Below are 13,955 nucleotides of genomic sequence, written 5' to 3' on the forward strand. Positions count from 1 at the left end.
AAATTACCTGTTTACATCTACCCCAAATGCTGTTTTCTGACCAATTATTAATTCTTTTGAAATAATGAGAATCTCAATTTGTCTAGTAAATGCATAAATATAATCCTAAAAGATGTAGGAAAGAACTGGTATTGCTACATTTCGATTATTTTACACAGTTTTTAATTTCCAGGTGGAAATCCAAATGACCAAAATAATCGAAATATCAACATTTTCGGGAAAAATGATTTTTATTTTTAAAGTATTAGGATTTTATTGACCAATTCTTCTGTGGACATACATCCCCATGGTATCTATGAATGCTTATGGGTTTTATCCTCTGGAGTTTTAAAATTAATGAAAAAAATCACAGTGTTTACAACTACCCAGTTTACTACTGCCCCAGTTCCCCCTATAGCTTTACTGAATTGGTATTTAAAAAAAAATGATCTAGTTCTAAAATTAAAAACTTAAACTCACCTATGTCTTAATTTTAAAAAATTTAAATTTTTAATTATACAAATATTTCTCCAATTTCATGTGAATATAATCCTTTTATAATTTTGACTTATCCAGTATTAGTAACATTATACATGATAGCGTTCCTAAAGCTTACTTCAAAGACGATGTCACCACAAATTCCCTTCCAAGTCCAACATCTTTCTGTACATATATATAGTACATTTGAGAATTTTCAGGTCACATACTCTTTCACATAATACGGATTTTTATTCTGCCATCAGACAATCCCCCTCCACCCTACCATCCCTCATCGAATTTTTGACAAAAGCTCAAGGGAAGACTTTTCTTCTCATATCAAAATATTTGCATTTAAAATCAATTTGTGAGATAAATCGTTGTTCTTTCAACACCAACCCTACATCTCTTCCTCTCAGTATTTTCACTATAATTGCAATGTTACTGAACAAAGACCAACCATGTTTGAATACATTGTTTTAACCAAAAAATCACCCTAAAAAATTCACATCAATCATTTTGCCCCACTTCATCTTCTTTATCTTTCATCGAGACGTTTTTTCCCCCCTTTTTCCTTTGACGCAAAAGAAAATGCATGATAAATTCATTTTTAACACTGAATAATCTTTCATATGACACGCAACTATTTCATATGATATTATTTTCTCCATCTATATGGAAAAAAAAAGCTACACTCACACCCAATATCTATTACAAAGCATTGTCATAGAACATCGCAGAAAATGCCATTCAATCTATTTTATGAAATGCATTGAGTGAAAACTAAAAGAAAATCATCGACATATTTTATTGAATATTGATAGACAGGTGAACTGATGTATCAAATACAATAAAATATTTTGACAATTTTAGGTAAATTGAAATATATCACGAAGTCTTGAAATTGATCATATATTGTTCGTGTAAAACCATTGAGAAAAAAGTTAAATTATTTTTGCACGATTATTAGATTATTATGTACACAATAAAAAGAAAAGAATTATACCTTCAATTCTGAAGTACAGAAAACTTTATGATTTAAATTAGAAATTTCCAATTTTAAGAAAGGGGTAATTACTCTTAACATATTTTAAGCTCAATTCGAAAATTTTCAAAATAGCTCATCATTTAAAATTAATGAAAATTAAAAAAAAGTTTAACATTACTTTTTCCAACCAGATTATCCTGACTTTTGTTGCAATTTAAACAAAGAAACTTCAAGACATTTAATGCTTAATAATTATTTTTCTAGAAATAAATTCGAATTACTCCAAGAAAAATTTTAATGGTTTTTTTTCACGAATTGTGTATTTAGATTGCAGTTCCTCAAAAGTACAAAAATGTAGATAGTGTTGAGTGATATAGCTTGAAAATTTGCAAAATATATCGTCTTAGAGGCAATGCCATGCAATCCTAATATTAGGTGAGATTCTTAATTCAAGCTTCTCTAAAACGTGTTTCGCCATTTACTGATCACGAATGGGTGGTCAAAAGCCTTTCCCGTTCGTCCGTCAATCCGGCCGCTCTTTGGAGCTTAATAGCTCCCGAACAAAAAAAGATACCAACTTGCGGTTTTCGACAAAGGTTATACGGGTGAAAATTGCAATTCGGTGCTTTGACCTCCCAACCCCCACCCACACCTTCGTCAGCCATTTTAAATACCTCCATTTTTTGTTTCCTAAATAGCTCCGCCCCTATGGGATCGATCGGGCTAAAATTTTAGTTTGTTATACCCGGGCCTTAGAGCTTTCGATCAGTAACAAATTTAAGGTTCCCTGAGCACCCTGACCCAAGCTGTAAGGGTCCTAAAGAATTTCTTAAAATAGCCATAATACCGGGTCTTTTTATCATAATTTAAAAACTGAAGGCGTTTTGAAAACCATCACGAAATGTCAATTCCCTTTTGACATTGGAAGTTCATATAACCAACGCTAGCAGCGCTATTATTAAAAAGATATTTTTTTTTCAATTTTCTAAGTTAAATACTCGTAACTCAAAAACCGTAAAGCTGAAAATAGACACAGGGATCGGCTTAGGGATCAGCTCGAAAAATGAGGATTGATGTCGATACACTCACGAATCAGTCCATAATTTTGAGGATCAGATCGATCTTCTAAATTCATGAGGTCTAGTGCAATTACGGGGATTACACATCAGCGCCAGTGCTGAAAATAAAAGGCTTTACTTTGGGTGTTTTTGGATGCTTTTCGAAATGTCAATTTGGGGAAAAAACATGGAGAGTAATGGTACGCAATGTTGGAAAATCTTAAAATGCATTAAGAAGTCTTTTAGCAATCAAAGTGTGCACATCTAATAAAAATTTATGCTGAAAACGCTAATCTTTATTCCTAAATCCTCAGTGTATGATAGTTTGGGCTGATCCTTTACCGCCAAATTTTTCAAGCTGAGTATTCTCCAGGATCAGCCTGTGTCTATTTTCGGCATAAGTCAATATCTCTCTTACGCCAAAAATAAACAGCTCGAAAAATTTGGCGGTAGAACATCAGCCCAAACTATCATACACTGTGGATTTATGATCAAGGATCAGCGTTTTTTGCGTAAATTTCTATTAAATGTGCTCACTTTGATTGCTGAAATACTTCTTAAAAGAAATATCAATACATTTTTGATACAGGCAGGAGTACTCTGACCTTTCCATTATTCCTATCTTAATGAATATTGAGATTTTGAGACATTGCGTACCATTACTCTCCATGTTTTTTCATTCAATTGACATTTCGAAAAGTACCCAAAAAGAGCCAAAGTGAAGCTTTTTATTTTCAGCACTGGCGGTGATGTCGCCTAATCCCCGTAATTTCACTAGACCTCATGAATTTAGAAAATCAGCATGATCCTCCAAATTTTGGGCTGATCCCTGAGTGTACTGACACCAATCCTCATTTTTCGAGCTGATCCCTAATGGTGTCTACACACTAGAAGCAATTTTTTTTTAGATAGATAGATAGATAGATTTATTGTCATCAATGCTTTTGGAGATTTCGCATCATTCATTACATTACAAATATTTTTCTGCGACCACCGCCGTCTTAGCGTTGGTTACCAACCTACTCCAGAGTGAAAACATTTTCGTCCATTTTCGTTTTTTAAAAACGAAAACGATTTTAAAAAATCTGACGTTTCTGCCTACAAGGATAGGGGAAATTTTCTTTAAAAAGGCATTTTTAAAAGAAATTGCTCCTAATGTGTAGAGCCGATAAGCCAATCCCTCTGTCTATTTTGGGTTTTAGGTCCTTGACACACTTAGGACTTAAGCTGAGAGACGGCTAAGTTCAAAATGATGAAAATGCGGTTTAACCATTATTTCAAATATAATTACGCTAAGCCATCTCTCGGTTAATCCTCAAATCTGTCAAGGCCCTTAGCCCCTTAGACTAGGAGATATTAAGCTGCAAAGAGCGGTCAGACGGACGAACGAGAATGTTTTTTAGCCATCCATATATTCGTGATCAGGAAGTGGCTGGCTAGACATATTTTGGAAAAGTTTGGGGCAGATCGGAAGACATGAGATTTTTTTAGAATTATAGTAAGTGAGATTGTTAAGAATCTCACCTAATATGAAGTGTTGGAAGCCACAATGTGTGCAAAGCCTTCCTCTACATGTGAATAGCTTCAATTATTGTAAGTACATATTTATAATAAAAATGATTAAAATGCCGTAAAATCACATATTTTCTTACGAAACAGAATAAATTAAACTTCAACGCAGTTGTGGATTGGTAAAATCTTCTGATTAGACATTTTACCCTGATACCTTTACTATAAAGGGATGTTCGTCCACATGACTTCATACATTAAAATTTTATAACTATCCACATTAATTGTCGATAATACGTTCAAATTGGGATGAGTGGGGTGGTTTAAAATGACTAAATAAAAATTATGACTCATTTCTCAAACGTTAATAAATTATTTTCAAATTAACTAAAGTTCAAATGGGCTATTTAAAAGTGTAAAGCACATTTTCTATTTTTTTATAAATCCATAGATTCCTGGAACTTTCCCCTCGACTCCAGTCTTGGTCTTTCAATGCAATGAGCTCTTAAACTTTGATTTATTTAGGGTAGAATTGGTTTAATTAGTTTTAAATAGCATAGTTACCAGCTTTTACTTATGGAGTAAATCAAATTTTAAGAGTTATTGAAAGCTCAAAATAACATATTTTAAATTCATTTTATTATCAGCAATTAATGTGAGTCGTCATAAAATTTCAATGTGCAGTGTATTAAGTGCAGTGTACTGTCACGGGACTTGTGGAAAATTTAATTATTATTACTAATAATTTTAGAGTAGTTTGAAGATGGTTAAGTTAAGATGTCTCAATTTGATACATTTGACCTTCTGACATCCAGCTGATTGGACGAAGGTGAGAATGGGAAGTGTCAAAGGGTTGTTTTTGGGATGGTCGAGTATTTGACATCAGTCATTTGAATATAGGCGATCCAAGTATCGGAGAAAGGGTAGTTTGAAACTTAAATTTCACAGTTATAATGTAATGCTCTAGACACTTTTACGAATTAAGTCGAGAGAGTGATTATCGTAATTATAATCAGAATAATGATTAGATTAAATTCCCATCAATTTTCCACTAAGTAAGCCGTTTCTCAGCTTAATCCGATAGACGGATTAGTCAGAAACTGATGGAAAGATAATCTGATCTTATTTTAATTACAATTACGTTAAGCTGTCTCTCTACTTAAGTCGTAAGAATGTCTAGGGCATAAGATCAAATATTTTAAACTAAAAAAACTATTTACTACTGCCAAAACAGATAAATTTCAAAGGTGTACTTACTTTGGAAATGGTGAATTGACAACACTTGTGTAATAGCAGATTAGTAAGACGGTGACTAGAACAAGAGCGGCGACACATCTTCGAAAATTGACGCTCTTCAACAGGTACAATGTGCACTTCATGACCACATTTCCACCTCCACCTCCTCCATTGTTACTAGTGATAAAGCCACCATTTGATGATTGTATCGGACTTCGGATCACATGACCATTTTCAATGCAATTCTCCGATTGTGGTGAACCAGATGGCTTCCATAGCGGTGTAGTCTCCAAACCAGTCATCTTCCTTCAGAAATTTTCTTACACAACCTCACACTTCTCTTTGTAATTTTCACTTTAATGCACACTCTAAATGTCCAGTGTTAGTGTGATAACAATTTCAATATTACGTGATTCACAGACAGTTAGATTTTAACTTGATTATTTTTCGTGATACTCTCCATCAACATTAATTGAATTTTTACGAATATTTTTCAATGTCCATAAGTCCATTTCTCACTTGTATTTTTCACTTAAAATTTTAATTACTTGTGTTTTTTTTTTGTTGATTTTTGCTTTTTAACGGGTAATTATGCCACTTTAATTTCTTCTCATTGTGCTATTATTCCCATGTGGCTCACGCGAAATATAAACTTGAAATTTAACTACTTTCAACACTATTTAATATTTCACTGGAATTATGTGTTAATTTTTGTTACTACGCCCCAAAATATGTCCATTGGCTTTTTTTATTACCATAAATAGTGTTAAAATTTATCTACACATTTTAAGCTTGCATGTGTAAAATTTTCAATTGTGATCAGCAACAAAAAAAAAACGAGAATGAAAAGGTGCCCGGTTTTAATCACCCCAACAACAATACGGGAAAAATGATGCATCCGTTGTTATTCAGGGGATGACATGGAATATCAATCCAGTATATAGTGAATTTTCTCATTTTCCAACCTCAACCGGATAGAAATGCCACAATTTATCGATTCAAATAATCAATATATATATAATATAGGTTCCAATGGCACAATTGAGTTCAATTTTTTTTCTCACCCTTCTCTCTTTCAATCTTCCCCCTCATTCAACTCTTTTCACTGTAAATTACAATTTCTCACCACTAATTTTCCGTCCATTCTTCCTGATCCATCTTTCACGGTATACACTTCACACTTTAGTCTTCTTTGCAAAAAATCCCACATTGGCATTGATTTTTCCTTCGCCATTTACTATGTTTCCATATTTCAAAACATTCACGACATGAGACACACAGTGTCCACATTTTGCATTGCAACTTCTATCATAATCTTTCTAGAGGATAAGTGTAGCCTCTTGCCACCTATATGACGTCCTCCTCCAAAGCACTTCACCTGAATCTCATTTTCATTCACTCTATCTGAAATGAAAGAAAAAAAAAGAAAATATGCATAAGATATTGCTTATGTACAAATAACATGTAAAACATTTGGTAGATTGTTTGAAGTTTTTTTTTGGCTGCGACTTTTTGGTCAGTAAAAAATAAAGTTTGGTCAGTAAAAAATCAAATATGGTCAGTTAAAAATTAAATATTGTCTGTAAAAAATTAAATATGGTCAGTAAAAAATTAAATTTGGTCAGTAAAAAGTAAAATTTGGTCAGTAGAAAATCAAATGCGGTCAGTAAAAAATAATATACGGTCAGTAAAACATAAAATATGGTCAGTAAAAAATAAAGAATCTAGTCAGTAAAAAATCAGATTTTAAAAGCGTATATTTTGGTCAGTAAAAATAAAATTTGGTCAGTAAAAAAATAAAATTTGGTCAGAATAAAATAAAATTTGGTCAGTAAAAGATCAAACACCATTAGATGTTATAACGTTAAAAGTACTTTCGTTTACCGGTTCTCAAGCGATTTGAACAGATTTATAAATCACTCAAGAGATTGAATAAAATAGTTTTAAATGTAATAAAAACGATTTTTGTATTAAAATCCGGATATACCGGTTCATTACCGGTTCGGAACAGATTGGAACCGGTTCAGACTTGTCAGAAATTCCAAGACCTTTCCAGCGAGCCCAAACATGAAACCAATCGATTGATAAATGTGATCTTCAAAACCTTTTTAACCATTGACCTTGAAAAATCGTTATTAGGAATCGTTGAATCATTCCTAATAATCATATCGTATGGCGATGAAATATCCAAACTGGATAATCTCTAAAACATATCCAAAAATGAAAAATATGGGTTTTGAGGTGAGGAGGAAGAGTGGAGGAAAATGAGGGGTATGTTAATATACATAACCGTACGGGATCGGTTTAGACTTGTGACAGATTCCAAGACCTTTCAAATAAATCCATACAGCTCCTCTACAGCTGATTAATGTTCAGAAAAACCTGTCATAATGGCTTGAAAAAACTTGTCATAATGCCTCCACCCTTCACCACATCTTTAAGTAAAGACAATTTCATGAAATCAAAATTCACTTCCTTTCTCAAACGTTTTGTCTATTTCTGTCTTACTATGTCACATTTTTTTTATTTTCTTCTTCTTTTGAACATCACAACAAAATCAATTTATTTCAATTCAATTTGAATGCTAAAACGTGTAATAGACGTAAACAAAAAGTTTAAGAAATAGCTATGTGGTGAATATTGCTTTAATAAAATTCGAAAATTTAAAAAAAAATACGAAAATAAAAAAACGCGTGGCAAAGCGTGCCATGCTTTGCGGATGCTTGTACTCGTAACTTAAATGCTATATCTCAGAAGTAGTTTTCACAAAGTAGCTCAAGATTAACAGAATTGATTTTAGAACAAAAATTGCTTATCAGTTCATAACCGGTTTATTACCGGTTCATAACCGATTGGAATCGGTTCACAATTGACATAAATACCAAGGTTTTTGGGCATGTTAATGGTTCTTATGTAGATTAATAAGGAAGTCCCCCGATGATCCCAAGTCTCTATCTCTAATTGTTTAACCTGTAGGCGCGGTAACGGACGGACAAACAACGTGACGTCAAAAAAACTCGAACTTGACATTTCCAAAATTTTACCAAATACAACCTCTTTGAGGTTAAGGAGTCGAAATATATGACTCAAAATCAATGGATTATACTGTTCTCTCTGTAGTTCGATCAGTAAAAATTTGTGAAATACCATTCTGAGAAGCTAATAACCCCCTAGTTCTAGTTCTAACCCCATGTCAATGTACTCATTAAAATAACACATTTACAGAATTTAAAATTAAATGTACAGCATTTCTTTAATTTACCTTCAGAAAAATTTGTCAGTGAAACTATGACTAAGTGCAGTAAAACATTGTTAAAATACATAAAAAAATTTATTATTGCTGTAAAAATTATTTTTTTCTGACGCTTAACCTGAGGGGTAATTGGCTATTAAAGGGTTAAAAGAGTTTTACAGTCATTATGAAGCGAGAATTAAAATGAAGCAGGAAACTTATGAACCTTATTGCTCAAACTACTCTGTCCACTGAAGCTCTTCCACGTGCGATATAATAACAGTAAGTCCTTTGAATTAAATAAACTGATAAAAATGATCCTTGGATTGATAATTTATTTCTTATCTGTTTAATTTATCTGTTTTGCATTAAAAATAAATACGAATTTCAAAGGGTTTAATACTTGTTCTTAGTAATGTCAATATTCTAGGGTGAGAATTATGACCAGCACAAAATAACTTTTGTTTGTAAACATGTTTTCAGAATTTTTCATGAGAATGAGCGAGATGACTAGATCTAGATCCCACTCACTCTCACTGTAATGTCTAAAATATGTTTGCTAAACAAAAGTTATTGTGCGTTGTTCATTAGAAATTAAATCAAATGTATCTTATTATATAGTTGTATATTCAATATTTTGACAGTTTTTTTCTGAATAAGATATATATCAGATGCTCCTAGAATTTGCATTGATCAGTCTACTTACAGGAAAAAAATTAAATTGTTTATAAATAATAAAAAAAAAGATACAAACTGACAAAGTTTTAACGTAGTAAAATTGATATATAATATACAATTGCTCTCTTTGAAGAGTTAGTATAAAATTAATTAAAAATACCGGAATTACCCTTCAACATATCATGTACTTTGGAAGAGGTTCAAAGGTTTTAGCGGATGGGGAAAAATGATGACAAATATGAATTTTTCCCATTTTTACAAACTAAGGGAATAAAATTAAAAACGCTTCGCAGAATACTAAAATAATGTCTTAAATACACTAGAATAAAAATCAAATACAATTATAATTTTTTTTTTTTTTTGAAAAAGATCGGTATTTCCTTATTTTCTTATGGTTTCAGCACAGCTTTTGGATCAGGAAAATTTCAAGAAATCAAAATTCTCTTCCCTTTCTGTCTTAATCCTTTTGCATAAGTCTCTCCCACTCTATCGCATTCTTCTTCTTTTTCTTTTAAACATCAGAACAAATTCAATATAGCTCAATCGAATTTGAGGTGCGAAGGAATAAGATAGACATACAAAGCGTGTGAGAAAGAAAGGTATTCGAATTTCGATTTCATGAAGTTTTTCAATTTCTTAAAATAACAGAAAATTATTAAGAAATTATTAAGTAATGTCACCTCTCAAATTTGCTATTTGACGAAAGTAATGTGCTAGACAGACTGACGGCTTAGGGCAGAATCACATTGACAATAAAATGCTCGCCGTAGCCTTACCGTATTTCGTTAATTTACGCACTTTCATTACAATTCCTTCGCAAATTCTCGATTACTGTATTACCTTATCTCATACTCGGTGGCACTAGGTGAAATAATATAAGAAAATTGAAGAAATAAAACAAAATTCGGTAAACAGTGAGCAAAAAAAACTGTAAGAGAAATTAATCGTAGTTTTTTTTGCTTACCATTTATCGCATTTTCGTCTTATTTCATAAATTTTCTTATAGTATTTTCACCTAGCGCCACCGAGTATGAGATAAGGTAATACGGTTATCGAGAATTTAGGTAAGAACTGCAATGAAAATGCGTAAATTAAAGAAATACGGTGAGCATTTTACTGTCAATGTGATTCTGCCCTTAAGCCAAAAGACATCTTATCGTAATTATAATAAAAAAAATGATTAGACTATATTCCCATCATTTTCCCATTAGGCCCCCTCTTGGCTTAAGCCGTAAGTCTGTCTAGGTCATAAACCAAACATTTGGATGGTATTTGATTCAAAATTTTATATTTTCTAAACCACCGCAAAATAGGATTTTGTCAGATATCGAGAGCAAACATCGAGCAATAAAAACCGAAATTATTCATGCAATATATTTAAAAAAAGAAGTTGAATTTGAGAGATATATATTCGATTGAAAAGATGAGAGAAACTCTCAAAATTGCCTGTAGAATAGTTTTCTATTTGGAAAGATATGCACAGCAGAAATTCTTATTCTCATATTATCCCTTTCAAGCACCATATCGATTGCCTAACCTTTTTTCTTCCTGCAGTTTCTTTCCTTACCATCATCATATCCTTTTACCGTCTCAGGCACCACCTTCAGGGAAATTCACCCGTAGTTTGGGGAAGAAAAGGTGATGAGATAATAATATTCACAGAGTGTAACCCAATTTTAAAATTCCAAGGAGGAATACATGGAATATATATGATATTTTTCCATGGTATTTTGCACAATAAGAAAGCCAAAACTTTGGGATATCTTCTTGTATAATACGAGGATATATGCTTGAAGAATTTATCGTGATATCTCATCACACAATTTCACATCATTTTCCACAAAACATGCTTAAAAAAAATCGTAGACAGAAAAAGAACAAGGGAATTGACATTGAGAAATTTACTAGAAAATCCCTGATAAATATCTTAGGTCATTCAAATTGAACACTGTATTTCTCATATCAAAAAATTGAGATATTCACATCAGCAAAATTATATTTGGAATAGGAGGAAATCGTGGGGAAAATTATTAAGAAGAGATTTTTGCCTTCATGGGGGAAAGTGGGGCATCTTAGTAATAGGGCCTTTTGCTCCTACTTTTGATTAATTGGAATTAACCATGATATAATTGAGCTCCATAAATCAATTTTAAAACTAAATTACGTTATGATAAGCCCCAATTTCATTTATAGAAATAGGAGAAAGAAAAACTTATTTGAAAGGTGCTCCTTTTCCCCCTAAAAATTTAAGAATGGTATTTTTTTTAAATTTTGAAAAAAAAAATTATTTCATATTTTTGAAGTATTTGAACTATTTAATTCAATATTAGAAATTCAGTATCCATTTTCCCTCTGTCATATGATGGGTTGTAACGTTTAATATGAGAATACAATCCTTGTCTGTTATTAAAATCAAGTAATTATATTCTTTATTGTTTGACTTTTGATTAAATTCGGATAATTGAGTGTATAAATGTTGTAAAGCTATGTCAATCATAATTCGTACATCGTTGATTATATTCAAAATAATTACAATGTTATACTTTAATAAGCTAACAAAAACAACCAAAATCACAACTAGAATAATATTTTCGTACAAAGGACGTAAATTCATCTCTCATACATTTGGGAGTTGTAACATTTATAACACCAAATATTCAACTGTAATGTGGTAAATTTTGTGTACATATAATTTGCTATATTTTACTGTAAATAATATATCCCATGTACAAAATGCGACAACTTTTGCCATATTTACTCTTGTACCTTTCAACAAAATAACCAGACAGATTTTATTGAAGTTTCAATTTGAAGAAGATGAAGAGATTGGCAAAAAGGGTTTCTCTTCACCAGAAACTACAAGGTGACGAAATTTATTTCGTCACCAAAGGGTAACTCATTGCCCAAAAACAATTTCGCGAAACTAAAATTCTGAGAAAATATTCGTGAAACGTAAGAAATTTCAAAATACTCGAGAATTTGGAGAATATTTTAAAAGAAGAAAGTCCAGTTTTTATCAGTTAAAAATAGAAAAGTATCACCATGAGGTTCAGAGACGGCAAAGACTTGCCATTCACAAGAAGACTGTGAAAAATTCGAAAATCTATTTAAAAAGGCAAAAACTTTCCGTATAGAAGTAGATCTTGAAAAATTCGAAAATCTATTTGAAGATCCAAAATAAAAGAGACTTTCTTACTTCTTAATACTTTCACAAGGTGGCGGAAGTTAAATCCCGTTCGAATTTCGAAAAGCTCAAATGTCAAAATGTGACGGTCTTCACATTGTTGTGAGGAAAAAAACAGAACAACGACGCTTACTGTTCTTGTCCCATTACTTAATCACACCATAATCACTAAATAACTCTTTTGCCAGCTTTTAAGTGTGATATTTGATAAATTTTCCGCACCTTGTTCAAAAATTTAGTATGAAAATTCAAAATTGAATTTGAATTCTTCGAACTTCAACGACTTTTTGTGCAAATAGAGTTCCATTTACCTTTTATCCAAGGCACTATTGGAAAATCAAAATCTACTTCTGTTTGGGCTCAAAAGAGACATTCTTATACTTATTGATACCTCCGTAAGGTGGCTGAAGTATAGCCTGTTTGAATGTCAAAGTGCTCAGGTGTCAAAAAGTGTCGATCTTCACATTTTTGTGGGAAAAAAAAACAACACAACGAAGATAAATAGTTCTGTCCCATTATTATTAAACCACCTCGTAAACACTGAGGAACTCATTTTGCATCTTTTTAATGTGATGCTTCATAAATTTTTCCCACCCTGTGCGAAAATTCGAAACTAAATTATAATTCCTCGAACATCAACGACTTTTTGCGGAATTCGTGGAAATAAATTCCATTTACTTTTTAGCCAAGACACTATTGGAGAATCAAACTCTACTTGTGTTTGCACCCAATAATGCAAAATCACATGATAATTAAGACAAAATGTCAAATTTGAGCGTATTTCCTTCATTCGAAAACGTGAAGAATGTCGATAAACTTTTTCGAATTTAACTGCTGCCTGAATTAAAAAGTAAGTCCGATTTTAAAAGAGCCGAATTAGCGAAAGTCTACTGAAGTTTTTTGTATTTTTCAAACACTACTTGTGAATAGTAAGATTGGAGATTATACTCTTTTTCGAGAAAATCGCACCAATTCACTGAAAAGTATATCCCAATTTCGAGAATACTTCAAGAACTTTCTGCTAATTCCCAAACATCCTAAGAAAGTATTCGCGAATCCAAAAAATTTAGTCACTTGTCAGTCCTTTTATAAACGAAGCACCCTTTGGCCGTCAGACCAAATCATGAGAAAAATCAGAACATATTTTCTATTTAAGCGAAGGACCTCATGTTAGCTCCTTTCCACATTGCTTAGGTTGTCGAAAGACAGGAAGAATAGAATGAATGGTGAGAAATATTTCATGAGAAAAAATGTCCTATTTCTCAAGTCACCTTTTATCGTCGATGACATTTGAAAAAAAAGAACACTTTCCGCAATTTAATATTTTTCACGTGAATTTTGTGAAGAAAAGCCCATCCTAAATTCTTAATGCTTGAACGCTCGGAGATGTCAGTTTGAGGAAAATTGTATGGAAATCTAAAACTCCTTGTTATCCTCTATTCACTCACAAACTATATACACCACCCACCACTACCTTTAAAACCCCAACTTATTTTACCATAGAATGTAACTTTAGAAAATACAACAAATATCTGTGGGTTCAAAATGGAAAATTCTCAATGTGATATATGCTAAATTGTGACTATATAGTAGTACACTATAAAATATTCTTCC

At 32.0% G+C, this 13,955-nt stretch overlaps 1 protein-coding gene across 1 annotated transcript in view; it reads right to left on the reverse strand.

Annotated features, from left to right (window-relative positions):
- Positions 1 to 13,955, reverse strand: part of LOC129803880 (bifunctional heparan sulfate N-deacetylase/N-sulfotransferase) — a 195,440-nt gene that overhangs the window by 77,733 nt on the left and 103,752 nt on the right. The window contains exon 2 of the mRNA XM_055850745.1: positions 5,269 to 6,651. Coding sequence (XP_055706720.1) covers positions 5,269 to 5,549 — 281 coding nt within the window. The 5' untranslated portion in view covers positions 5,550 to 6,651. The remainder of the gene's footprint in view (positions 1 to 5,268; positions 6,652 to 13,955) is intronic.

Source organism: Phlebotomus papatasi, chromosome 2, assembly GCF_024763615.1.
Source record: "Phlebotomus papatasi isolate M1 chromosome 2, Ppap_2.1, whole genome shotgun sequence".
Lineage (NCBI taxonomy): Eukaryota > Metazoa > Arthropoda > Insecta > Diptera > Psychodidae > Phlebotomus > Phlebotomus papatasi.